This window comes from Asparagus officinalis, unplaced genomic scaffold (assembly GCF_001876935.1).
Source record: "Asparagus officinalis unplaced genomic scaffold, Aspof.V1 AsparagusV1_Un106, whole genome shotgun sequence".
NCBI lineage: Eukaryota > Viridiplantae > Streptophyta > Magnoliopsida > Asparagales > Asparagaceae > Asparagus > Asparagus officinalis.
The window spans coordinates 6,937-34,874 of NW_017972372.1; the positions used below are offsets into that span (position 1 = coordinate 6,937).

Genomic DNA, 27,938 nt, shown 5'->3' on the forward strand with positions numbered 1-27,938 from the left:
TGAAGTTGCGCACAACTCCAATTTCTGAACAGTCACCGTCTTTGTTAACATATCTGCTGGATTCTTACTTCCTGGAATCTTTTTCAGTTTTAACACGTCATCTTCCAATAGGGATCTGATGAAGTGGTACCGAAGCGCAATATGCTTCGTTCTAGAATGAAACGCTGAATTCTTCGCCAAGTGTATCGTACTCTGGCTATCACTGTGCAAAACATTCTTCTCCTGTTTGAATCCCAGCTCTGTCAACAAACCCTGAAGTCATATTATCTCTTTACTGGCTTCAGTCACTGTAACATACTCATCTTCTGTAGTGGATAGGGTAACTATCTTTTGTACCTGTGACATCCAACTAACAGCTGTAGTTCCGACGGTGAATACATAGCCGGTGGTGCTTCTTCAGTGTACCTGTGACATCCAACTAACAGCTGTAGTTCCGACGGTGAATACATAGCCGGTGGTGCTTCTTCAGTGATCAACTTCACCGCCGAAGTCTGCATCTACGTACCCTTGCACTTCCACATTTCCCTTACCAAAGTGCAAACACTTCTGTGTGGTGCCTCGTAGATATCTCAGAATCCACTTGACCGCTTCCCAATGAGCTTTTCCTAGATTCGACATAAACCGGCTGACCACTCCCACTGCATGGCCAATATCTGGTCTCGTACAGACCATTGCGTACATCAAACTTTCGATAGCTGAGGCGTAAGGAACCTGAGCCATACTCTCTTTCTCTTCTTCTGACTGAGGAGACTGATCCTTTGATAGACGAAAATGGCTGGCCAAGGGTGTGCTCACAGGCTTGGCGTTGCCCATGTTGAATCTCTGCAAAACACGGTTGATGTACTCCGTCTGAGATAACTGTAAGAGACCTCTCTTCTTATCTCTCGTGATTTGCATTCCAATGATCTTCTTTGCTGAACCCAAGTCCTTCATGTCAAACTCCTTTGACAGCTGCTGCTTCAAACTCTTGATATCCTCCATATCTGCTCCATGAAGAAACACCGTCTTCACGTCTAACTGCTCGAGATGAAGATCTTCAATTGCTACAATACTCATCACGGTCCTGATAGTATTTAGCTTCACCACGGGAGCGAAAATATCGGTGTAGTCAATTCCTTCCTTTTGCTGGAAACCTTTGACAACTAGCCGGGCTTTATATCTTTTGGAACCATCCTGCTCCTCTTTCACCCGGTACACCCATTTGTTATGGAGTGCCTTCTTACCCGTGGGCAACTCATCTAGTTCCCACGTCTGGTTTGATATGAGAGACTTCATCTCATCTTTCATGGCAAGCTCCCACTTGCTCGCATCTCCACACTGACAAGCTTCATCAAAGCTTTCAGGCTCCCCACCATCTGTCAACAACAGATAGTTCATGTATCTCCTGTTGGGTACAGGAGGACGAGAAGATCTTCTTAATATCGGAGCTGGTGCGTCGGGCTCCTGCGCACCATCTTGTCCAACAGGCTCTTCTGGCTGAGGACCTTCTGCATTGGGTTCTTCCGAGAGGTTACTCGGGACATCTTCTACATCTACAAATATTAACTCGCTCTCTGAGTCATCTGTCTTGTGCATGTCCTTGTACATCACCTTCTCGTTGAATATCACATCTCTGCTACGGATCACTTTCTTGTTTTCGTTGTCCCAAATGTGGTAGCCGAACTCATCTTCACCATAGCCGATGAAAGTACATTTCTTTGACTTGGGATCAAGCTTATTCCTACCTTGATCACTAATATGCACGTAAGCTACACAACCGAAAACTTTAAGATGTGAGAGTTTTACCTCCTTTCCGCACCATACCTCCTCTGGTATTCTGTGCTCCAATGGAACCGATGGACCTCGGTTGATCAAGTAAGCTGCTGTGTTGACCGCTTCTGCCCAGAACTGCTTCGGTAGGCCTGACTGTACCCGAATGCTTCTGGCTCTCTCTGTCAACGTTCGGTTCATCCGCTCAGCTACACCATTTTGCTGAGGCGTGCCAGGTACGGTTCTCTCCATTCTGATCCCGTGCTCATAACAGAACTTCTTGAATCCGATGTCTTTATATTCACCGTCATTATTGGTCCTGAGCTTCTTAATTCTCAGACCGATCTCATTCTCGACCATAGCTTTCCATCTCCTGAAAGCCTCAAATACTTCTGACTTATGCTTCAGAAAGTAGACCCACACTTTCCGAGAGTGATCATCGATAAAAGTCACGAAGTAGTGTTTTCCAACAATGGACGCGGTGGTTGTTGGCCCCCACACATCTGAGTGAACGAGCTCTAGCTTCTCTTTCTTGGGGGTTCTGCCACTTGACTGAAAGCTGACTCTCTTCTGCTTTCCGAGTATGCATTCTTCACACATATCCATCTCCACTGACTGCAGTCCTGGGAGTTTTCCCTTTGTGTGCATGATTTTCATCCCCTTCTCACTCATATGACCGAGTCTCTGGTGCCACAACTTTGAAGTCTCATTGCCTACTGTAACTGAGATCAAACAACGTGCACCTGCTGTCATATATAGGGTACCAGTCTTCTTGCCTCGGGCAATCGTCATTACGCCCTTTGAGATCTTCCAATCATCTCCATGGAAGGTCGTAGTGTATCCTTCGCCAGCCAACTGGCCTACGGATATTAAGTTCTTTCTCAGGTCGGGAATATGCCTGACATCCTTCAGCTCCCATACTGACCCGTTCAACTTAATTTTCACCACGCCTTTGCCCACAATAGCACATGGTTGATCATCACCAAGATATACGTATCCAAGATTTCCGGGGGTATACTTCTCGAAGAATTCTCTCTGAGAGGTAGCATGAAACGACGCTCCTGAATCTAACACCCAAGATTCCTCCTTGCTCTCCAAAGAGCATATCAATGCGTCGTCTCCTCCTGAGGTGGAGGTGACATTCACCTCTGCCTTCGTCTCCTTCTCCTTCTGTGCACTCTTGCACTGATTCTTGTAATGCCCGGTCTTTCCACAATTCCAACACTCGATAGTCTTCGAGCTGTTGCTTGGATTCCTTGACTTGGACCTCCTGTCCTTTGATCTACCCCTGAAATTTGATTTGCCTCGTCCGTTCCCTCTGGTTGAATTTCTACCTCTTGACTCTGTATGCAATACTGAAGAGGTTGTAGCTTCACTCGTCTCTCTCCGTCGGATCTCCTCACTGAGAACCAAATCACGAACGTCGTCGAACTTTAACTTTTTGTTTCCCGACGAGCTACTCACTGTCGTGACTGTAGCGTTCCAACTCTCTGGTAGGGAAGACAACAGTATCAACGCCCGAACTTCCTCATCAAACTCGATTCCAACTGAACTCAATTGGGTTGTAACCGTATTAAGTTCATTGAGGTGTTGTGCTACTGACGCGCCTTCGGCCATTTTCAAATTGAATAACCACCGCATCAAATGAACTTTGTTCGCGGCTGATGGCTTCTCATACATATTTGAGAGAGCTGTCATAAGACCTGCCGTGGTCTTCTCCTTTGCTATGTTGAACGCAACATTGCGAGTCAACGTCAATCTGATAACTCCGAGGGCTTGTCTATCTAGAAGGTTCCACTCATCTGCCTTCATAGAATCTGGCTTCTTCCCCGATAGTGGTTGATACAGATTTTTCTGATACAGATAATCCTTTATCTGTATTTTCCAGAATCCGAAATCTGTCCCATCAAATTTCTCAAGTCTAATTTTTCCTTCATCTGCGGCCATGGCTCCCACTTGAATCTGACTTCCTCTAGATCGTTTCACGCTCTGATACCAGTTGTTGGGAATCTAACGCCGAAATCTCTAATGCAACAGAAACGCAGAATAGAAAAAGTACACAAGATTTAACGAGGTTCGCAATTGCCTACGTCCTCGGGAACCACACAGTCAATTTCTTATTAATCAAACAAGAAATTACAAATCAAGAGCAAATCCCAAAACTGAGATTTCTCAAATGAACACTGTAGCTACAGTGTTAATAATTAAAGGGAATAAACCCTTTCAATTCTCACTTGAAAATAAATACCCCACAATTAAAAAACCCTTTTTAATTCCCTCTCTCTCTTCTTAAATCCCCTCTTCTACTGTTGAAGATTGGGAAATGTAAAAATCGCTTCTGCGATTTTAGAGCAGCCGCCGCCGCCAGAGGAAGAAAATCGGAGGAGCACCAAACCCTAGGGCATCAAAGGGGGTTATATAGGCGAACATGACAGGCTGGGGACAGCCTGTCGCCAGCCACGCGAGCGGCCCGCTTGGACGCCAAGCTCGGAGCGCCCAAACGCTGAGGTCGGTGTCGTCCAAACGCGAGCGTTGGAGCGCCAGACGCTAGGGTCGAACCGCCAAAACGCCGAGGTCAGGGGGGCGTTCGCTCGCGGGGCTTGAGCTCACCTGCGACTATCCTCGAGCTCGTCGGAGCTCCTCGCCGGACGGAGGTTGGTATCCACCCCCAAACTAACACTAGTGCTTATATTTAGACCGTGGTGATTATTGTAAACTCCGTATCCACGAGATAACAATAAATCGATCCGATGTTCAAAGAAACCGGAATTGATTTATAAATTTGTAGATTGCTCTGATGAATCTTCTATTCTGTCTTTTGACCTCCTAGATCAAAAGTTATAGACATTATAATTTTGATTGCTTGCAGGTAGTTGATATCTCTTCAGCGTCGATCCTCCCTTCAAATATAAAGATTGATGAAATGATGAAGAAGTTTAAGAGCTATTGGCTTCTGAACTCAGGGCCCGTTTGGATGGTTTATTTTGAAGGGGGAAGTTGCCACAGATGGGACATCTGTGGCAGCTTTCAATCACTTTCCCCCTCAAAAACAGGCAACCAAACGGGTCCTCATCCTCTCTTCTGCTACCTACAATTATATAGCGAAGGAACGATGCTTTTAGGGTATCAGACAAACTTTTCTCGTGCATGCAATAGGAGATCTAACGGCTTAAAAAAAATTATCACTTGAACCAAGAACCCTAATTTCTAAAGGACTAGAATTCTAATTAATTGGATATGTGCGTGATATAGTCCACTCCCTGTCAAAAACCCAAGACCTCTGCTCGGACTGACAGCAATCGCAACGTTTTGTTTGTTCATGGGCTCTTTTAGTTATTACTAGTATGGTGCACGATGCTTTCTATTTTCATGTTTAATTTAGTTTTCATATTGATAGTAATTCTTTTTATGTTCAGATTTTATAAAAGTTTGGTCTTCAAAGTATACTTTTCTAAGTATTAATTTCTTTATTTGAAAGTAGTTGAATTAAATATTAAATTTTCTTAAAAGAACTGGCTAAATGGTAAAGTTCTCGAAAACTGTAATATTGTAGAAATCTACTATTTGGGCACCAAAATAAATTTTTTGGGATTTGCGGGTGAATTGAAATTTAGTAACATGCACCTCTCGATATCACGAGGTGCACAATAATATTTGAAATTATTTGTTTAGGTCATCAAACTATTAATTCAAGAATTAAGACATCGTAGTTCTAACATTTGGTATAGTAAACAAAATTTCCTAATGTTTGGATTTGTAGATGCAATATACATAAATTCCATGAAACCAAAAACAAATTACAATTTATTTTCTTTCCATTTCATACAAATTCCATGGAAAGAAGATGGTGGGATTTTAGAGCGCAGCATTTATACCCGTAGTTCTCGCTGTTTTTCCGTCAACATGATTTAATCTGAGGGCTAGAGGAATGACATGTATCTCTGATTTATATCGATTATCGTTATCAGAATGATAGCAGCATGCATTCGTTAATTACACTGTTTTTACCCCCAAAAAATTTGGCTTCCCTGTGCATTGTTAGTTTAAATTGGATTGTTCTTAAATGAAGTTATGTTTCTGCAAAATTCTAAAATCTTTGGCTAGTACTTTTGTCGTGATCATGTGTCTTGGAACACAATGCTTGCTTGCTATGCACGGAATTGTGATTGCTTGCTATGCACGGAATTGTGATAAAGGCGTTTGAGTCGTTTGATGAGATGCAACGTTTTAGTGTGAAACCGGCTGATGCGATTGTGGTTAGCATGATCTCGGTTTGCGCGCATTTGGGTGCATCGAACCGAGGAGAGTGGAGTCCACAAATTCATCAAGGAGAACAAGGTTGAGCTCAATACAATTCTTGCCACTACACTCTTGTTGATATGTATGCAAATTGTGGGGGGTGATCATATCGCGAGCAAACCAAATTTGTTTATGCTATCGAGCATAAAGATTTCTTAGCTATCATCATCAGAGAGCATTATTGTGGTGTGGATCGGATGAGGATGAGCTTATTGCGGTACGGATTTTTACTACATGACGTGAGGGTAGTCTGCTCAAATAAAAAGAGCTGGTCACAGATGATGCGGTCAGAGGTCGTGGGAGATGGAGCAGTCGGCATAGGGTTGAGCGTTGGATCACTGGTTGTGCGGTTCTTCGATCGGAGAGGATACAACAGCACAAATTAGAACAAAAAAATAATACTTAAAAATTTTGGCTAGCGAAAGTTCACATGTTGGGATGAGTGGGGATCACATGATTATTTTAGTATGAGATGTTTGTAGTGAGGAAAGAGATAAAGCTTTGTCTTAGGTCTATGTTGATAGTATTGTGTTAGTAGTGGTTTTAGTCTCACATTGGTTATGAGGACACACCACACCCTCTTTTACTTGTATATATATGTACACACTCAATATTCAATTCAATGGAAATTTACCCAAGACTCTCTCTCTCTCTCTCTCTCTCTCTCTCTCTCTCTCTCTCTCTCTTACTTTAACTTGGTATCAGAGCTTGATTTATGGTTTCCCAAATAATAATTTTTTTCCAAATAAATAAAATTTTTCCTTCTCAGTCGTCGTAGGAGATCTCGACCGTTGTCACTGTCGACGAGTTTGCCGATACCACTGTCACATATCTTGGTGGAAATCTGCTCAATCCTGCAATCTCCGTCGCTAGAGATCTGATTGGCTGTCGTGATCTCCTTCCCCAAATTTTTACCGTAGTTTTTTTCGACACGATCTCCACTAACTGAGAGCGTTTAATTAGAGATTGTGTTGAGATTTATATAACCTTATATATATATATTCATTCAGAGAAGATTCATAAACCACTCCTGCCCCTCAATGATCAAAGTGACTGGGCAGGGTGGTCCACCATTGTCACCAATGCCTTATGTGGCGCTGGTTTACTTGATTATCTCACCAGTACGGGACCAGTTTCATCGTCCATCAGCATTGTTGCTTCATCGAGTACTGTTACATCTGATAGTGGTGATGTTGATCTTCAGACCGCTCATGCTCTCTATGTCAAGGAGAGTTCGGACTAGCAGTTGTAGGAATTTCGTATCATGGATTATCTCACTCGTTGTGTTGGCTCGGGTCCCACTATCAAAATTGGTTCGCTTCCCTCCGCTCGGGCCATGTGGACACGACTCACTGAGTGTTTCACTGAGTGTTCTAGTGCACAGGAGGCATATCTTCTGCAACGCGTTGTACTACAACGCAAATGTAGTTCCTTTTTGTAGTCTCGTTTTGGACAAATGCAAGTTTTTTGGACAAAATTACGCTTTATGCTTCTTGGATGTGATTCCACATATGAATACTAGCTAGCCTGGTACGAGCGGCATAAGGTGCATCAATTGTTTCAATCCATTCCTGAATATTCAACTATGGCTGATCAACTACTTCATCAGCCTCAATTTTCAACTTTGGCCTCAGTTATGGTAGCTCTCAATGCTTATGAAACCCAGCAGAAGATAGCACGACTCAATTTGTCAACAGACACTCCTACCTCTTCACTCGAGACTGCTCTGTCTGTACCTGTCACTGCTCCTGTTATGAATCATACTTCTCAACAAGCTCTCTCTCCACAGGCTTGATCTAAGATCTCTTGCAAATATTGCAAAAAGGAAGGACATCGCATTGAGACATGCTTCAAACTTCATCCTGAGTTACGTTCCTCAAGTACTGGTCGTGGTCGGCGACCCCCTCAATCTCAACCCTCTCATACACCAGGATTGCTGACCAATGCTATACCTTCTACCACTTTAGACGCTACTATTCAAGCTATTGAATGTCTTCACCATCAACTTGATGCTTTTCAGTATATCACATCTACATTCGCTGCACAACTCTCTGGTATACATTTTACTGGTTGTTCAGCTAACCCTTTGGTCTCTGGTATGAATGATCTCTTAATTTTTGACTCTGGCTGTTCCTTTCATATGACTTGTAACGTCTCACTTTTATCCTCTATCTCCACTTCATCTTCTCTTCCCCCTATCTACACAGCTATTGGACAACTATTGTTTATCACTCAGTATGGCTCTATTACCCCCACAAAATGATCCGTCTGGTCGTCTAACACTTGGTCCCGTCTATGTGTCTCCTCAGTTGTGCTTGAATTTAATTTCTATTATCTCTTTATGTATGGCTGGTCTGCTTGTCTCATTTTTTTTTATGATACTTATCTTGTGCAGGATCCACAGACGGGAAAGGCGGTTGGGGCGGGTCGTAGGAGGCACAAGCTGTATTTTCTGGAATATCTTTACCTTCTAGAGTCCATACGTCCACATTCTCTTATTGCTTCTGTTTGTTCGTCAAAACCCTCTACCTCGCTTCCTGCCAATTTGTGGCATAGACGACTTGGTCATGTGTCTAATAAAAGGTTAGAGAGTTTTATTCAGTCTGGAGTACTTGGTATTGTATCATCTAATTCTAGTATTGAGTCATGTACTGGTTGTAAATTGGCTAAATTTACTGCTTTACCATTTAAAATAAGTACATCTGTATCCACTTCCTTATTTGATTTAGTACATTCTGATATTTGGGGACCAGCTCCTCTGCCTTCTTCATCTGGCTACTTATATTATGTTAGTTTTAATTTATAGATGATTTTTCTCGTTTTACATGGGTTTACCTACTTAAGAATCACTCTGATGTACTTACTGCTTATCAAGCCTTCTCTGCTATGATTTTCACTCAATAGCAATCTTGTATTAAAGTTTTCCGTTCTGACTGTGCGAAAGAGTATCTACCATCTACCATGCATTCTATCATGTCCTCTCATGGGACTATCTTTTAATAGTCATATCCCTACACTCATGGGCAAAATGGTATTGCTGAACGTAAACATCGTCATATCCTGGATACCGCTTGATTCATGCTCATTTTTTACTCTGTTCCTCATCATTTCTTGGCTGGGGACATTCTCACTGTTACTCATGCCATTAATATCACTCCATCTAGCTCTCTTTCTATTGCTACTCCTCATAGTCGTGTTTATACTCATCCTCCCGTTATGATCTGGCCCGTGTTTTTGGTTGTCGCTATTTTGTTCTTCTGACATCTTACGAACATGATAAATTGTCTCCCAAAGTTGTTTCTTATGTCTATTTAGGAATTAGTTTGGAATATCGAGGTTATTGTTGTTATGATCCTGTAACTCGTCGAGTTCATATATCTCATCACGTTCAGTTCGAAGAGAATTCTCCATATTATTCTGCTTCTGATGACTTTAATTTCCTCCACTCTACTGATCATGCTTCCCCGTCAGTTGCATCATCCACTTCTTCACCTCAATTTTCCTTTCGAGATCTCTCTGACATCTCTTCATCTCTTTCTGTTGACTCTTGCTCACCTGAGCCTTCTCTTACACCATCTAAGCCCTATCCTGTGGACAAGATACTCACTCCAGAGTTTGAGGGGGGTTGTTGATAATATTGTGTTAGTAGTGGTTTTAGTCCCACATTGGTTATGAGGACACGCATCACCCTCTTTTACTTGTATATATATATGTGTACACACTCAATATTCAATTCAAGGGAAATTTATCCAATACTCTCTCTCTCTCTCTCTCTCTCTCTCTCTCTCTCTCTCTCTCTCTCTCTCTCTCTCTCTCTTTTACTTTAACAGGCTAGAAAGAAGACAAATAGAACAAAAGACCTAGTAATTTGAGATAGAAAGTTAGGCTATTGGACAACTCTGATACTCTTTAGAAAAGTGGGTAAGTCACCTTGAACATTTTCATAGGAATTTAAATAATTGTTAAAAGTAAGATAATTTTTTTAAGTGGGATATTTTATTGAAGTAATTGTTAAAAAGTGAGATAATTTTTTAAGTGAGATATTTTATTGGGATAGTTAGGAACAATTTTTTGAAGTGGGATAATTGTGAGATAATTTGTACAATCTAATAATTTGTACAATCTAAGCATTTGATGATATAACTATGACTTATACATATTTGAACTTGCCAATATTGATTAGTAGATGTTTGTTATAACATTAGTTATTATGGAATGACTTTTGGTAAGACTACAATAAGTTTAATAACTATTATAATAATTTAAAGTTTTTATTTTTTGAATTGTTATTATAGTATAAATCTAAAAAATAATTTATTTCCCTATTTTCTTTTGTTTACTCCAAGTATCTTCTTTCATATCTCAATTTCAGTTATATTTAATATTTTATAAATTATGGTGTTATTAAGTTTTAAATTTAAATTAATCATAAAGATATAATATTTGGCAAAAAAAAGAAAATAACATATAAAAAGAGGAGTAAGAGGAGGAGAGATGATCCAATCTAATGGCATATTTCGATGATGACAGTGACCATGGGAGGTAAAGAGAGGGAATGAAGAAAAGGAAAGAAATGTGAAAAATAATAATCATGATAATAAGAGAGTTCTACCTTTTTACCGACTAGTTCTAGGGTACAACTTATGATAATTTGAGAGACTAGAACTCACACTTTTATATAGAGAAATGGAAAAATTTTTGGATAATGTTGTACAACTACCCCAGTTCTAATTGACTAACACAATATAATTTTATCATCGTTCTAATTCTAGCTAACTAACATTATAAAATTTTATCCAAATATTTTCTCAGTTCTAGTTTTGAGTTCTACTTGACTAAGGAGAAGATGTTAGGGTATTTCTTTTTAAGGCTCCGGTGAAGGGGTTCTGTTTCTTTTCTTCTATGTTCTCTACTCTCAGAAAACACTCTAATTTATAGAGGCTTTCTTCACCTGATCACCTCCACCCCAAATCAGCCTCAAAATAATTCTTATTAATTACAAAATAAAAGCTATTTAATAGCCCAAATTAGATCTCATTAACAGCCCAATTAAATGGCCATTCTTTTCTCAATTTGTGCACATGTTTTTGGTTGTGGTGATGATGGTTCTTTTTCTTTTCTTTTGTGTTTTCTATTCTCAGAGAACACTCCAATTTATAGAGGCTTTCTTCACCCATCCACTCCAAATCAACCTTAAAATAATTCTTATTAATTACAAAATGAAAGCCATTTAATAGCCCAAATTAAATCTTATTAACAGTCGCAAGTATGGTCATTATTCTTTTAAATTGTGCATATGTTTTTGGTTGATTTGGTCAATCATTACTAACATGTGACTCATTCAAATTCTCCACTCTATATATACATACACAAACCCTAGCTCTCTTAAGGAACATAATACACGCTAGCAATTCCTAGACAATACACTATCATGGCTGACCGTCAAATTCTTCAGATCCTTGTCGTTCTATTCGCGATAACTTCAGTTGCTCAGCAAGCAACATGCCAAACGTCTCCCCCTGGTTATGAGTGCATTAAGAAGTGCAAGTCCGCGCTATGGTCTTGCACTTCTGATTGTCAAGAGACTTGGGTCAGTTGTGAGAGTCACTGCGAGGATTCTTCTTCAGGAGCTTCAAACAATATTACAACTTTAAAACAAATAGGGGTATAATTTGCTAATGCCTACTACTATTACTATAACAAAATGTAATAACATTATAAGGATATGGAATAAGGACATCTCTTAGAATAAATCTAAATTTATTTGGAAATGACATGAGGTGTTCTATGTGTATGTTTGTTTTTTATGTGTATGTTTTGTGGAAGGAGTGCTCTTGTTATTTGTTGTTTAAATGTGAACAAAAAGTTTGTAGGCTATCATACGCATCACAAAGATGCTCATTGTTATATAATGCTTAATTAGTCCCAATATCCAGTGGGTAACAACTTGACTCTATGAAGTTGTGAGCATATATCTGCACACAAACAGAAGGAGAGGAGAGCAGCAAACAAAATCAAATAGTATAATGAAAAAAATAAGGGCTGTCCTATTTGACTCGCGGGTTGGACAACTCGAGCCCAACTCGCAGTCACTGAGTAGGGGAGTGGGCCCCACAAAGTGACCCCCTGTTCCCCACACTGCGAGTTGGGGGGCTCGCGGTTGGACCGCGAGATAAATAGTTTTTTTGGAAAAAATAATACTAAAATGCAAGGACAAACTAGCTGTTTCGTAACCAGCAGGTGGTTTTTTTTTTGTGTGTGGGGGGGGGTGGGGGGGGTTCTCCAGCAGATGGTTTTTTGGGTGGTGAAATGGAAAATCTGAGTCAAAGGGGTGAATATTTCACCATTGGTTTTTCTGACCGCGTGGGTCCCGCGAAAAAAGCATGCAGCTGTATTTAAAAAAAAATTAAAGGCGCCTACCAATCAGCACGCGACATGTGGAGATTGTTGAATTATGTAAAAAGTAAAAATCTTTTGAAAAAACTCCTGCTGTAGAGATGATAGAAAATGGAGATTGTTGAATTATGTGGAGGGGAAATAAAGTGATGTGGTAGGAGAGAGAAGGTTAAAATTTCGACTCCTGCTGGAGATAGTCTAACAAGAAACGGAGGTTGCCACTTGGCTCTTTGATGCTTCAAGGATAGGGGGAAGCAGAACCTTTGGTTCATTGCAGTAGAATATATTATGGATATTTGAGCCCAAGTCAGCATATGAAATTTCTGTTTCCAATTGAACCATGTGCTAGAATTTTCTGCAATAATTTTCAACCAGATTCCATTTTACATGCTAAACTAGCAAGTCTTCTACACAAGTGGCAAAATGTACATTAATTAAGAAATAAATAATTTTTTTATTAATATATTTTTCATTAATTCAAAATAACTTTTCATTGTTATCCAAACAAAAAAGGGATTGAAGGATAAGAATTATTTTCACTGCATCAAAAAGTATACGAAACAAGAGAAAAAAAACTACTTCCACCACTTACTAATTCATAAATTTAGAAGTTACATTCTTTGATCTATTTGCCACAATTCCGATACTTCTATTTAGGGGTGGGCAAAAACCAAAAAAATCCGGTTCAACCTAAAAAACCGTCCAAAAATGCGGGTCGGTTAACTGAACCGGATTAAATGGATTGGAAGAAGACTCTAAACCGTCCGAACCGAATTAAACCGGATTGGATCCGGTTTGAACCTCTGAACTGCTCGAAAAAAACCGAACCGAATTTTCTAATATAAATACTGAAAAATCCCTAACCCTAACTATTTCTGGACTATTTGCATGGTTTGTAACTAAGTAACTCTTTAATGAGTTTATTATTGTGGTATGGTATGCACTTGTTGATATGGTTTGCGCTCATTTCACTGATTTCAGTTTTTTTGTTAGTTGTGACAATGGTGTTACTTCAAACAAGGTCCACATTTCATTGTTTGGGGGAAAAAATTAAGTAGACAAAATAAAAAAATAATGATACTTCATCAGAAATTAATAGGCAATGATCTCAGGTGTGGACAGATTTTTTGTGAAATGGAATTAATTCGGCCCAAAACCGAAACCGATCAGAACCGATCCGAATTTCGGTTGGGCCGAATATTCGGATGAAGGGGAAAAAATCTGGATCTGGATGAAAGTTTTGAGAATTCGAAAAATTCGGATTGGATACGGATTGGGCTTAAAACCGACCCGAACCAAATATGCCCAGCCCTACTTCTATTTGCTGTCAAACCAAACGGGTTAAATTGTGTTCTTAAGAAGGATATGTTGCGTTAATGATTTTAAAGATTTGAAATGAACAAGGCCATATAATTAGAAAAGTTTTAAAATAAATCAAATTGCAATTATATAAGGATAGGCATTACTCAAATTTTCTACCAAATATAGCATCATTAACTGTTGTGCATTAGAAAATAACCACAATAAGTGATACTAATTACTCTATCTGAAAGAATCAAGAATGGTAAAAATGATTGGGATCCTCTCGAATTAAGTGATAATTAGATAGTGTCAAATTATCCAGATTGTTATCATTTATTCCAAGGGTTAATTTTAAAAAAAACCCGCTCAACTATAGAACTTGTCTCAGAGCATCCCCCTAAACTATTTTAACATTAGAAAACCCGCTTTAATTTTGAGGGTGACTCCCCCTCTCAACTTTCAAGTTATGACTAAAACCCCCTCAACTCTAAGTGTCTCACAAATCCCCCTCTAACTTTATTTTTTTTGAATAATTCCTCTAATATTATTAATTTGAAATATGCCATGACTGAATTATCATTGGTTGGGGAAAAAAACATGTATGTTTAAAAAATTAACCCAATCAAAATGTTAAACTTCAATTCGATGAGTTTTAGCGAGGAAACTACTCTCCAAAAAATTCCAAGTTTTAAATGTTTTAAACATTTAGAAGTATAGATAAGTAGAAAATAAAAGAAGTTTAACAATTTCAAAGAGAGAAAAAAAATGGTATTCACATGTGGGCCTAACAGTGAAGATGGAGGAAGAAAAAGTGGGAGAAAATAAAAATTAAGGTATTTTTGAAACAAAAAAAGGGGACACCATACCAAAAATTTTAATATATCTTAGGGATAATATGATCATTTTAAATCATATGTTCCTTTATTACTTTAGGGGATTGAGTGAGAAAAAGTTGAGGGAGGTAAGTCATATTTTGAAGTTGAGAGGGGTTATCTTTAACCACCCAAAGTTGAGGGGTGTTTTCTATAGATAAAAAAGTTATGAGGTGGTTTTCTGAGATGACCCCTATATTTGATGGGAGTTTTCTAAAATTAACCCTTACACCAATTTCAAAGGCTGAGATGAAGCCATGCAGGACGTTAAATATTATCTTGAAAATCACAATTGTTTTTAAAATCACTATCATAAAAATTGGTATCGTGATAGTGGAAGTCTTAAATAATTTTGTAGAAAAAAGAAAATAATGAAAAGAAAACAGTCCGCGGAGAGGAAGGAATAACATTTTTCCCAATTTACTTTTCTAGTGACAAACAATTAATAGACAAAAGTCACTCAAATAAAAAAAAAAGTTCAATACGAGAGAAAAATGGGAAAAAAAAGGAGATGATTGAAGCAATAAAATCTTTTTTTATAATGTACTCACGCTCATACATTAATTCCACGTGCAAAAAATATGCTACTGCCTTATTTGCCAAAACATTTCCAAAAGTCTGAAAAGACCAAATACATTAATAAAACCATAATCCACACTAAGCAATACTCTCTGAAAAACATTTAAAGTGCCTAAAATACCCCCTAAAAATTAATGCAATACTTTATTCAGGGGTAGTATGGTAAAATCCACTTATCGAATTCCGCTCGCTGTGAATACCACTGAGTAGGGGGAAAAAATCTATGTAGGAGATTAGGTGTAAATTAATTAGCAAATATTTAGGTATGGGAGCATTTTCATAATATAGTAGATTTTGAGGGGATATATGTAAAAAAAAGGAATTCAAACGAATCCTCTGCCTTTTTCGAACACAGACCAGCCAGGTTCTCTCTCCCCTCTAAAATTTTGGGCGCGAGAGAAAAAAATAGAAGCTCTGAGGAGAGAGAAAGAGAATATTATGAGAAAAAAGAGAATATTATGAGCAAATAAGGTTGTAATTTGCGGTGTAAAGTGTGGTTTTGGTGAGAATGTAATTGAACTTGATCGAAACTTAATGAAGTTTTCAGACTGAAGGAGTCAGGAAATCAAATTGATAAATAAGAACTTTAATGGCTTATATATATATATATATATATTCTACATATTTGATTCTAAAATGATGCACATTATGTGCAATACTCGCAAATCTCTACTTATGCTACCATTTTCCTCGCAATTTTAGTTCAGGCGGTACTTGCGACGACGTAGACTTTGTGATCAGGCAGAAAGGGAAATAACTTGGCCAGATCCTTGATGGATTCGGAATTTAACGACTTTTCGACCTCGTAATTCAACTTGATTTCGCCAACCCGAAAATTTTGGGATGGCTTATCATCGGAACACTTGGTCTCTTTGGAAAATAACATTTCATGTTAGATAAAGATGGAAGTCACTCTTCACCAATGCAATATTAACGAATACACAGATATTACTTCGTAACAAAGTAGCAACCATCTATCAAATTAGCTCTCCAGATGACAAAAAGAGGAAAATGCAACTCAGAAGTTTCATCAAGCCACATAAACAAGCACGAGTTCGAACTGGAGAATAGTCAAGAAGAGGAAGCTATAATCTCAACCAGAACCATGACATACATCCCACAAGGAGTTAAAATGTACAGAGTCTGCAAATTCTGATTAAATACTGTCGTCAAAGACATTTATAGTTCCAGGTTCACAAAAGTTTTCCAAAACCAAGCAAGTTGAACTTTGAAAGCATCAATTCTTCTTGAGAAGGATTTTCATCGTCGATCTCCAACAGATTTCGAACCAGCATATCTCCAGCAGCTTCAGGCCTGATTAATATCAAAAGAATGAGTTTAGGTTGCAGCATCATGAACTTCATTTAAACTACTTGCAAAAGTAAAAGAATACAGATTCATCCTTTAGCTTCTTGTTAAAATAACTAGAGCAAATCTTCAACTTACCTTAAATACCCTTGCACTGAAAAGATGTTTAAAGGAGGAAACATAAGTTCTCAGGAAAACAATGAGAGAATAAAGATAGACGAAATACTCCCAGCCTGACTTTGGCATAGTGATACAGTGTTGAGGATAGGAATTCATATAATAGGTGGGATTAGTCTTCAGAACTTATTTATGAAATAATATTATGAAACAAAGGTAAATATTAACAGCAACGCCAAGGGTTTTGTGTGATGTGAAATTCATTTGTTCATTGTCAGGTGATAGAGAAGGTTTATTGTAGCCTATTCACGATACGACATATTTCCAACTCTTATCTAAGCAATTTCTCACTAGTAGCTATACCGCTATATCTTAAAGAACCTTCAACGTTAATAATAAAGACCCAAGGAGTATAGTGGCACAAAAAAAGGCCAAACTAATGAGCTTTATAATCAAAATTAACTCATCACTAGGCCATTCGTTAAGTCTGTAGAGTCCAGAGCCACCCACAATATTCCTAATTTAGGTGGCACCTATGTTATCTTCATGGCCTACACAATATGGAGGCTTCAAGCATTAAAGAGATCACTAAGAGCTAAACTGCAAATAGATCTTCAAGACAGTACGAGAAGTATGAAAAGAAGCTTCTGTAAACGTTTATGTTACTTCCAAACGCCTAATACTGCAAGAAAAAAAAGTAATATTATATTGCTTGTGAATGGAGATATATATGTACTAAATGGAAATTGACCCATGCAGACAGCGACAAGTAAGATATGCAAATGCATATACGTGTCTCAATGCATGAGCATGCATTAGTATGGACTTGATAGGCTTTTCTTTTCCTGGTGCTTAGTTGATGAACCGAGAAAACATCTAAATGCACTGGGAGCTAATTCCATGTATGGTGTGAATGGACACAGATTAAAAATCACAGGATCAATAGATGCAAATTTGCCAGTAATACAGTATTGTCGGAAGACATCTGGAACTACTAAGCTGAACTTACCTGCATTTACTCCTAATTACCATAAACGAGAAAATTGCGAAAAATCACAACATATATATCAATAAAATGATATAGAGGTGCAGGTCTGTCATGGAGAATTGATCAAATGCTTGAGAATATATCTTGAGAGAGAATCATCTTCTTTTCTAAAGCACCTTACTTAAAACAGCAACTATCTTCAATCATCTAAGCGTAATAAATCCTATACGAAGCTGTTCTAAAATAGATCAGAAAGAGCTATATTTACTTATCTATTGGATTTAGAAAGCATGGGATTTTTAAAACCTAGTAAGATCTCTCCCTCAATCCCTTCCCCTCTAATGCACAGGAAAATATACATGCAAGTGCACATGCACACGAACGCATGTACATGTGGTCTCACACACAAATAAAGCTCACAAAAGCACAACATTTTTCTTCAAAGGATGAAAGATGATATTTGATTAAAACAAAGATGCTACATGTAAAACTTTCCATATTTTACCAGGACTGGTTTTAGTACATCCTTACTCAACTTCTATTCTTCATTTTGTTTCTAGACGAAAAGAACCTTAAATGAAAAAGGAGAAAGGCAAACTAAACGTGGGAAAAAGCGAAGGGCGCTTGGTATCAGTATATTTTGCAGTGTGCATGAGCAAAAATGTGGGCCCCACTTCAACAACAAACATACTTGTATCTCCAGAACGATGAAAAGCAGTCATCAAACTTCTCTTAATTAATATTTTTTTAAAAGTATGTACAAACATCAGTACATAACTGAGGTTTATTTAATAAGATTACATTTATACGTGAACACAAGTTTATTTGGTCAGTAAGAGGAAATGGACCACATAACACGGAAGATGGGTATCAATCAGAAAAAAACAACTCGAGGTATTATGTTGTGTCAACGCATTATCCTGTTCTTTTAGCCAGTGCATGAGAGGCATGGGCCTTCCTAAATTTAAAACAAGCATTCTAACAGAACCATATAATCGACACAATATATCACATGCATAATATAGAAACTGAACGATAACGAGATTTAGAAGGAAGCATATTGCACACCAAGAACGAATATTAGCATAAAAATTATTCACCTTGCAGCATAGTTACACTTTTGGGTAATACCAAAAGGGAGTGTTGCTCAAACGGTAAGAGTCAAGTTTAGGAGATTGCACAATCCCTCCATCTTCTAAAGAAAAGACACCCTGATCGTAATATTGATTAGGGTTATCGCCTCCCAAGAGAATTCCTGCCTCGATATCCGTGAAGTATATATGGTTTGCTTTATATCCAGAAGGGTCATCAGCAAGGAAAGCCCTTGCACAAGAATCGCCGGAAGAACTCACAAACAGGACCTCATTATGTAAACTCTTTATTTGTACCCACTTATCAGAGGCATGATCTAGCCTGAACAGGTGAAATCCAGTGGTGCCTACATTTTGGTTTTCATTATCAATGATATCTACAGTTCTCACTACAAGGAGTAGGTCTCCTGAATTAGATTCAACCAGATAAGTTTCAGATGGACGTTCAGTGCATACTTCTGGCAGTAATATGGTTTTTCTCCAAAGAAATATGGGTTCTATGTCAGAAAGGGAGTAACACATAACTACATTGCTCCATTGAAACAAACCTACGCAATATAATGACCCCCGATAGCATGCAGATGCTCCAGTAAAGTTTTCAATTAACACGAGCCACTCTTCATCTCCAGGTCTACACATGTACAACCCGCCAGACCGAGATAGAGCTGCTACCCCCAGAGAATAAGGGATATCAAACACGATAGCCCACTGAAAAAATCTGTAGCCATCATCACCCAAATCATCAGCAACCTCATTATCAGAACCACTTTCACCATTATCCTCATAACCATCTTCACCATCACTATCACTATCAGAATAAATATGAGGGTTAACAAATTCTTGCATGTACTGATGATCGTTGTCGCTAAAATCAGAACTACTTTCACTGTTAGTCTCATAATCACTTTCACTATCACCGTCAGTCTCAGAGTTGATACGAGGGTTATTAAATTCTAGCATGTTCTGATGATGGTCATTGCTAAACTCAGGAACGCCATCTGAATTGTCTTGAGAAGGACTGTGTAAAAAGTCACAATGGGAAGAAGGGAGCTCAAGGGTTTGATTATTCAAGGGGTTTAAAAGATAGTAGTTTTTTGCTTCATTATAAATTACTAGCCACCCCATTGAATGCCCAAGGCATTCAAAACCAGGTGAAATAGATATGTTAAGGTCGTGGATTTGAGCCTCCATTGGGCTGTAGAGGCTTAGTTTGTCTTCAATCTGAGGGAGCACCAGCCATGGCCATTTGAGTGCACGGCGGTGGGGTTTGTCTTTGGACGCTGATCTCCAAGTTTTGCAGACAGCGCCAAAGCGGATATGATCTCCGAGGCTAAGCTGCTGCAGAAAGAGATCAAGTATCTCCTTTGGCAGATCAGCCCAAGGCCTCTGCCGTACCTGTGAATAGCTAGCAGATGAGTTCAGGGAACAGGATGGATGGGATGGGAGAAACTGTACAGATAATTACCTGACAAAGAGCTTCAACCATCTCGGAGTTGCTAGTGTTAGCAGGGATACCCTCTTTCTCATAAAGAGATCGCAGATCTTTACCCTTCATCAATCTGAAATCCTTCTTCTCCATGCTCCTCTCTTTTGTTTGCAGACTGTTGAAGGAACAGTCCAGACTGAAAACCCCTGGTAAATGAAGAACTGGGACAAGGGGGATGATTGTCGTGAGAGGAAAAGTACTTTCCCTTTTCGGCAATGTCCATGTAAAATGAACACGTGGCTTCACGAGGAAAATAAATGAGAGTTTGAATTGGACATATAATACTTTACAGATTTAATTAATGACCAGAGACATTTAATCTCATTCTAACAAAAGTTTCTTGAAACTAAGAAACTGAAAATGAATGCATCAGCTTCTCGAAGGTGAGACACAACAGATATTTCAGGAAAAAAAATCAGCAGCATTTCTTTCATCGGAAGGAATTTCAATATTAGCCTTTGGCATATTTCTCACTAAAACCCATATTAAAAGCCTCAGCCAACTATATTAAAGTCAAACAAATAAGTTTAGGTTGCAGCTTCACGATTCATGAGCTTAGTTTAAAACTTTAAGTACTTCCTGAAAATGAAAGATTAAATGTCTCTGGTCAGTCCTTTACCTTTTACATGTTTTTGTTACCACATATAGATCAAGATTTTTTTTTAAAAAAACTTAAGATGTTTATAGGAGGTGCAGAAACAATTGTTCTCAGAAAGAACAACGGAAGGAAAAAGAAAAAACTGCAGAGTTAAAGAAATACTCCCTGATGCCGTTTTTTGCAGTCATATAAAGGGCAGTAACCTCATGCAGTAAATAGAATTGGTCTTCATAAAATCGTCTATGAATAGAATTACTGATAGAGGTTAATCCAGTTATGAACTTAAGATAATGAAAGGGATCCAACATGTTCAATCTGATAATAATTTCTATATTATCATTCAGTAAAGAACTAAGGTTTATAATTTATAGCCATCTGACAAGAAACTTCCCCAGAGTCCCGAGGTAGCTTCACAATTCACATGTTTACATGTCACTTAGCTCCTATTCAATTAAGATTGCTCCAGCGCCCTCCTGAAATAACAGATACTAAGTTGAAGAGAACAGAAACAAAATCACATAAACGACCCACTTTTTTCTAGTTCATAGCATGAACTCTATTAGTCTTCTCCCGCAAAACCGTCTAGCTGACATTCTACGTAGATCACATCTCCTTTGTAAGTCTTCTTCCAAAGCCCAACAAAAGATAATAAAGGTAAATTAACATTGATATATACTCCTTCCAGGCTATCATGATATTTATATTATATTTTATCAGTTACAATGTTGTATAACGTATGATACTTTTACGACATGCCCTGTACAAGAAATTCTGCACGAGTAGTTAATACTGTAATTTTTGCCTTTCAACTTTAACTTTTATAATCCAGGAGTAAATATGCCACAAACGCAACCATAGATCTAACAAAAAATGAACTGTTTTTAATTAAAATGAACTCGGTAGTAAGTCATTTCATCATAATTGCACTTTTAAAAACTGTACATCCTCATCAAATTTTCTACTGCAAGTCTAAAAACACACAAAAATTTCCAAGTTTATGCAACAACTATGTGATCTCTTTAGTATTTATAATTTTTAGGAAACAAAGAAAAAAATTTAGAAGCTAGCGAAACCTGCCCTATCCATGAACCATTTGAAATCAGGCTGATCAACAAACATGTTTCCACTGTCAAATCTTTACATGAACTCAGAATAGTTCAAACTTCTTCCACAAAAGGTATTTGATCACCATACCAGACTTCAAATCCTCTAGCTGTAGGATATGCCCTGGCATTGAAGAGATCAGTAACAGTAAGAGATAGAAAAGAACATAATACTTTTGACAGCATATTACAAGGAGGAAGCTTCTATTATTCTGCCACTTCCAGAGAACCTAACTTTAATTCTTACATAACCTTATGGACATAACCTTATGGGACGATTGGTAACCAAAAAGTAAATGGAAAGTGAAAATTTAACAGGCATTGCTTTCTATTTGCAAAATTTTTGTTTAGATGATAGAAAGATAAAAATTGGAGATGGCAAGTGAATTGGCATTCATTGTTTTCATGTTTTGTTTGGTTACTGTGGAAAGTGAATAGCATAAAGTAAACAATTAAAACTAAATTATAAGGACAGAGAAAGGGGAAAAACTAATTTCTCCCCCTCTTCACATACCATTCAATTTCTTAAAAAAATTGAGAAAGTGAAAATGGTTGAAAATGCTGATGTGACACCCTCCACTTTTTATTCACTTTCCAATCACTTTCCATTTACTAAACAGGGGGAAAATAGAAAGTAGGGTCACTTTCCAATTTTTAGTCTACTTTCAATTACTTTCTGATTGTCAAAATGCCCCTCATTGAAGGAATGAATAGTGTATAATCATATGTTATTGGTGAATGTGACCATATAATATCATGGAAATGGATCCATGCAAAACGTAATGACTACGAGATAGCTGTTATGTGTTGGTGATGTGATTAAACATGTTAGGGAAAGTCGTTCTACACGCATACTATGATTATCAAGCAAACAAGCATACTCATTGTTAACAGTGCACCGAACGTTTAAGTAGCCTATAAGATGAAAAGGAAATTAGAACCTGAAGAAGTTTTCTTAAAACATGTAGCAGGCAAAAGTTTGAATTGGACATAGATTAAAAAAAGAAAGCTACAATCTCAACCAAATCCATATAATACTCTGCAGATTCTAATTGAACACCGTCTCAGGGCAATTTCCCATACCAGCTAAAGTTTCCTAAAATCAAGAAGTTCAAATTCAATGTACCAACTACTCTGAAGGTGAGGTGCAACTGGTTATTCTGGAAAAAAGATAACCAACAGTATTTCTTTCCTAAAATTCATTTTCGTTATTAGCCTTGCACATATTTCCAACCAAATCCATTTTCAGCAGCAATAGTGAACCCTGATTAAAGGCGTAAGAATGAATTTAGATAGCAGCTTCATGGTTCATGAGCTCAATTTAAATACTTCGAGAAAATAAAAGAGTATATTTGAACCTTTACGGCTTTACCTTCTATAAAGTTTTGTTACTGTACCTAGAATCAAGATAAAAAATGTGCTAATAGGAGCTGCGGAAACAATTAGTTCTAAGAAAGGATAATGGGAGGACAAAAAGTGCATGGTAAAGAAATAATCCATAATGCCTGTCTTCAAATAGTCATATACCGGAATGGACAGCAACTTCTTCCATTGGATGAAATTAGTTTTCATAAATCCATTTTCAGCAGCAACAGTGAATCCTGATAAAAGGCATAAGAATGAATTTAGATAGCAGCTTCATGGTTCATGAGCTCAATTTAAATACTTCGAGAAAATAAAAGAGTACATTTGAACCTTTACGGCTTTACCTTCTATAAAATTTTGTTACTGTACCTAGAATCAAGATAAAAAATGTGCTTATAGGAGCTGCGGAAACAATTAGTTCTAAGAAAGAATAATGGGAGAACAAAAAGTGCATGGTAAAGAAATAATCCATAATGCCTGACTTCAAATAGTCATATACCGGAATGGACAGCAACTTCTTCCATCAGATGAAATTAGTTTTCATAGAACCATTTATGAATGAAAGTTACCCGTTACCAAAAGAGGTTAATTCCAGATATGAACTTAAGGTTAATAACATGGATACTAAGAGTTCTATCTGATAAAAAGTTTTGTACTACCACTAATGTTTATACTTTATAGCTAGGTTGAATGGGTACGGGTAAGGGTAAAGGACACGACAAATTTGTAAAAATTAGGGCATGGGGACGTGGCTATGTATGTGTATGTTATGTATATTTATATATACTAAATTAATATTTTACATAAGATCAACATTGTTCTTTAATTTACATAATATCAATATATAAGAAATAGATGTGTAGAATATACATTGAAGAAGTGTATGGGGAGTGTTTTAAATTAAAACATGTATTAGATAATTGAGCATAGGCCAGAATAAATATATGCATATATTCAAGAAGTGTCCAAGAGCTTTGGGTACGGGTACGGGTACATGTGTGGCAGGTGTACAGCTTCCTAATAGAAGTACCAAGGAACCATAGCTTTATAGGCATCTGACAAATAATAGCCCAAGTGTCCCAACGTAGATTCACATGTTTACATGTCACCTAGTATCTAAACTTATATTGCAGCAGCTTCCTCCATTTGTAATCTGAAAGAACTTGAATTACATGAACAGCTTAACAGCTTACATTTCTCTCTTTGCATATCATACGGTCTATTACTCTTCTTCCTCAAGATAATCCAGAAAACATCTCAAGTAGATCACGTCTCCTTTATAACATTTCTCTAACAGCCCACTTAAGGTGAAATATTGTTGATATTTAATGCTCCTTTGGCCGGTCATGATGTTTCAATTATATATTAGCAAATACAGTGATACATAACACACTTTTACTGAAAAGAAAATGTTATTTTTTGACACACTGTGTAAGAAATTCTGCACTATTAGGTACACTTGAATTTTTGACTTTCGAGGAACTTCGACCTCCAAAATCCAGTAGTAAGAATGACACAAAAAAACAACCATATATGTAACCAAATGAACAGTTTTAGTTAAAATTAACTCAGCAGTCGGCCACTTATGTCATAATCAAGGTTATCAATAGCGGATAGCGTCACGTAGCGGTGAGGCATCGCTAAGGCTATTTCGGGCTATTTCGGGCTATTGCGGCAAAATAGCGGTAAAAACGCAAAGCCAAATAGCGGTCTAATTTAGATATGTATAAATACTAAAAAAAATAAAAAAAAATCTAAGAAATCAAAAAGTACATATTGGATGATATAAAGAGATCCTAAACATGAAATAGACATGTAACCATCACGTAATACCGAATATAACTGGAGGAGTCAAAAAGTCGTTGTCTTCAAGAAGAAGAGCTTAGCGGTGACATGACTGTCCTAAGAGGAGCTCACGGTAAAGGAGGTGAGAGGAAGTATCAAGGTAGGTGCCAGAGGCTATGAGAGGTGGCGGGAGTATGCTGAAAATCACAGGAGATGATGGAATGCAATGGTCAAGGGTTGAGTTTAATTTTAAAAAAAATAAGCCTCAAACCGCTTTTAAATAGCAGTCAAAAAGCAAATTTCGAATGTAATCGCTCACTATTTACCGTTATGACACACTATTGACCGCTTTTGCGAACAGACATATTCCGCAATATGTCACCGCTATTGCATGATAGCATAGCAGGCGATAGCGTCGCGGGAAGGGACCGCTAAAGCTATTAGCGCCGCTATTGCGGGGCTATTTACCGCTATTTATAACAGTGGTCATAATTGGTAATTTAGAAACTCTAAATTCTCCTCAATTTACCTGCTGCAAAGTCTAAAAAAACACAATTTTGCAAGTTTAGGCAACTGTTTGATCTTCCTCATCATTATAATTTTTAGGAAACAAAGAAGGAAACTCAAAAGCTAACAAAACCCGTCCAATGCATGAAGCCATGGATCCATCTGAAATCATGCTGATCAATCATCACATGTGTCTAGTATCAAATCTTTTCATAAACTCACAGTATTTCAAAATCCTTCCATAGATGATACTTGACCGCCATAGCAAGCTTCAAACCTCTAACTCCTATGGTAGAATATCCAAGCAGGAAAGAGGCCATTAAAAGAAAACAGCAAGTATTTCTTTGAAAGCATACTTGAAAAAACAGACAGAAGCTTCTGAAAGCATTTATGCTACTTTCAAACAACCTAACCTAAGCTCTTTCTTAACCTTATGGAAGGAAATGAACATATTGTATGATAAAGATGTTTATTGGTGAATATGGATATATACTATCATGGAAGTGGATCCCTACAAAAATAACGAGTAGAAGGTGACTGCATGTGTTAAGTGTATTGTATGACATATGTGCTTCAATGCATAATTGTCAATTGGTATGGAGTTGATAGCTACTCTTTTGCGCTTCTTAGTTGGTAAGCAAGGAAAGCATGAAATCAACCTATGGGCTAGAAAAAATTGGTAAGCAAACAAGGATCGCAAGAAAAATAACAAGAAATCACATCATATATATCAACAATTTGACAGAGACATGTAGGTGTCCCATGCATCGAAAAGTGGTTGACAATACCTTTTGAGAAAGAATGGTGACACATTCATCAAAAAATTTCACATAATTTGCCAGACTTAAAATGAGAACTGCCATTCTCCAAGCAATGCTTGAAGAATCAACAAATATATGTGCATAAGTGTGTATAATAGGGATAAACAATAGAATCGTCATTTCCACAGGGGAAAATATCCTCTCATGGAAGAGTCATAAACATATTTCTCTAATTATGGGTTTCCGTTGTGTCAATATCTCCATACATTAAAGCATATACGACGTGTATACATATTTTGAAAACTTCTTTCATACCCATGGCCTACTGAGACTAGTTATCTCATTATTCAGAAACTATTCATTTTGCAAGCCCTCCCTCTGCCGATCGAAATTATAATGGCCCCTTAGCGGGCGATCCGTAGCATGGCAGCAATGCAGTGATCAGTGATCTCCTTAATAACCCGACCACATTCTTCAATTTCTCCTTCATATCAAACACGCTCACAATCCCTCAAAAACCCTAACCCTAGTTCCTTCTACCAAAACCACCAAGCTCACACTGTCCTCGATTCCTCCACCGCCGCCCAAAACCTAGCAGCTGCGAACGTACACTATGGAATATCAAACAAAATACACCTTTGAAGAAATTTTTTTGCAGTCATTTCTAATAGAATCACTTATTAATCTCACTATAAGAAAGAATCATAATCAGCGTCACTATCAAAATCCATGAATCGGAGAAAAAGATTCCCAAATGGCGCCGGAAAGGAACGTGATCGATCCCCATGTCTGAGACTTTCTAAATAAAGGAATCAGCGTCTCTCCAAAGCCCTAATTTTTGTCGAAACCTGCCAACAGAAAACAAATGAATCCAAGAGAGAAGATTGAAATTAAGATGATTAAATTGAATATAATCGTTACAAGATAGAGAGGTGGAAACTTCTTGCGCTTTGCGGATTTGAAATCTTTTCTGCTCTCTTTCTCGTTGTAAACTATGGGGACTATGGTTTTGAAGGATTTTGAGGGGGAAATTATAAGGGATTTTGGTTGAAATTGGATTATAAATATAAATAAATGAGAATTTACGTCATCGCTCAAGTTTTATTATGATCATAATTAGAAAGCGATGAATTGGGACATAAATTAGGAAGAACTGAGATTATTAAACGATTAAGATTTTGTTTATTGTAAAACTCTACAATCTTTTCCTTTCTATTTCGAGTCTCAGAGATTTTCTGTTAAATTATATATAGGAGCTAACTTGACGAAAGCCCCTTGAGCTTTGAGGTTTTTTTGCACATAGCCACTCTAAACTTTTTTATCTCACGTAACCCCAAACTTTGGGCGTCTCACAAACCACGTGAACTATAAATTTTTCTCATCGATCCATATGTAACTTGCAAGTAACTAAAATGTCCTTCAGAAAGACAAAATCTCAAATTTAGTCATTTGTTATCTACAGTTATGTACCTCTCGCTCACCTTAACTATTGGTTTTTCTTTTAAGAAATTTTTGGTTATTTGCAAATTATAGATAGTAGGGTTCTAGTGAAGAGTTAAAGTTCGGGCCTTTTTGTGAGACACTCAAAGTTTGGGGGTTGCATAAAATTTACCCTTATATATATACTAGGTT

The 27,938-nt window shown here is 37.6% G+C and overlaps 1 protein-coding gene across 13 annotated transcripts; it reads right to left on the reverse strand.

Annotated features, from left to right (window-relative positions):
* Positions 1-16,265: 16,265 nt before the first annotated feature.
* On the reverse strand, positions 16,266-27,499 carry LOC109827277. 13 transcript variants are annotated; one of them, XM_020394274.1, is made up of 5 exons: positions 26,622-27,499; positions 23,416-23,489; positions 20,167-22,012; positions 18,711-20,096; positions 16,266-16,511 (listed from the first exon to the last, which is right to left on the reverse strand). In XM_020394274.1, the coding sequence occupies exons 3-4, from the start codon at positions 20,278-20,280 to the stop codon at positions 18,723-18,725; spliced, it is 1,488 nt and encodes a 495-aa protein (XP_020249863.1). In that variant the 5' UTR covers positions 20,281-22,012; positions 23,416-23,489; positions 26,622-27,499; the 3' UTR covers positions 16,266-16,511; positions 18,711-18,722. The 13 variants fall into 13 exon arrangements, with proteins under 13 accessions (XP_020249863.1, XP_020249861.1, XP_020249856.1 ...); XM_020394272.1 differs by adding an exon at positions 25,768-25,831 and having other exon boundaries at positions 20,167-23,489; XM_020394267.1 differs by having other exon boundaries at positions 23,598-27,499.
* Positions 27,500-27,938: the final 439 nt, after the last annotated feature.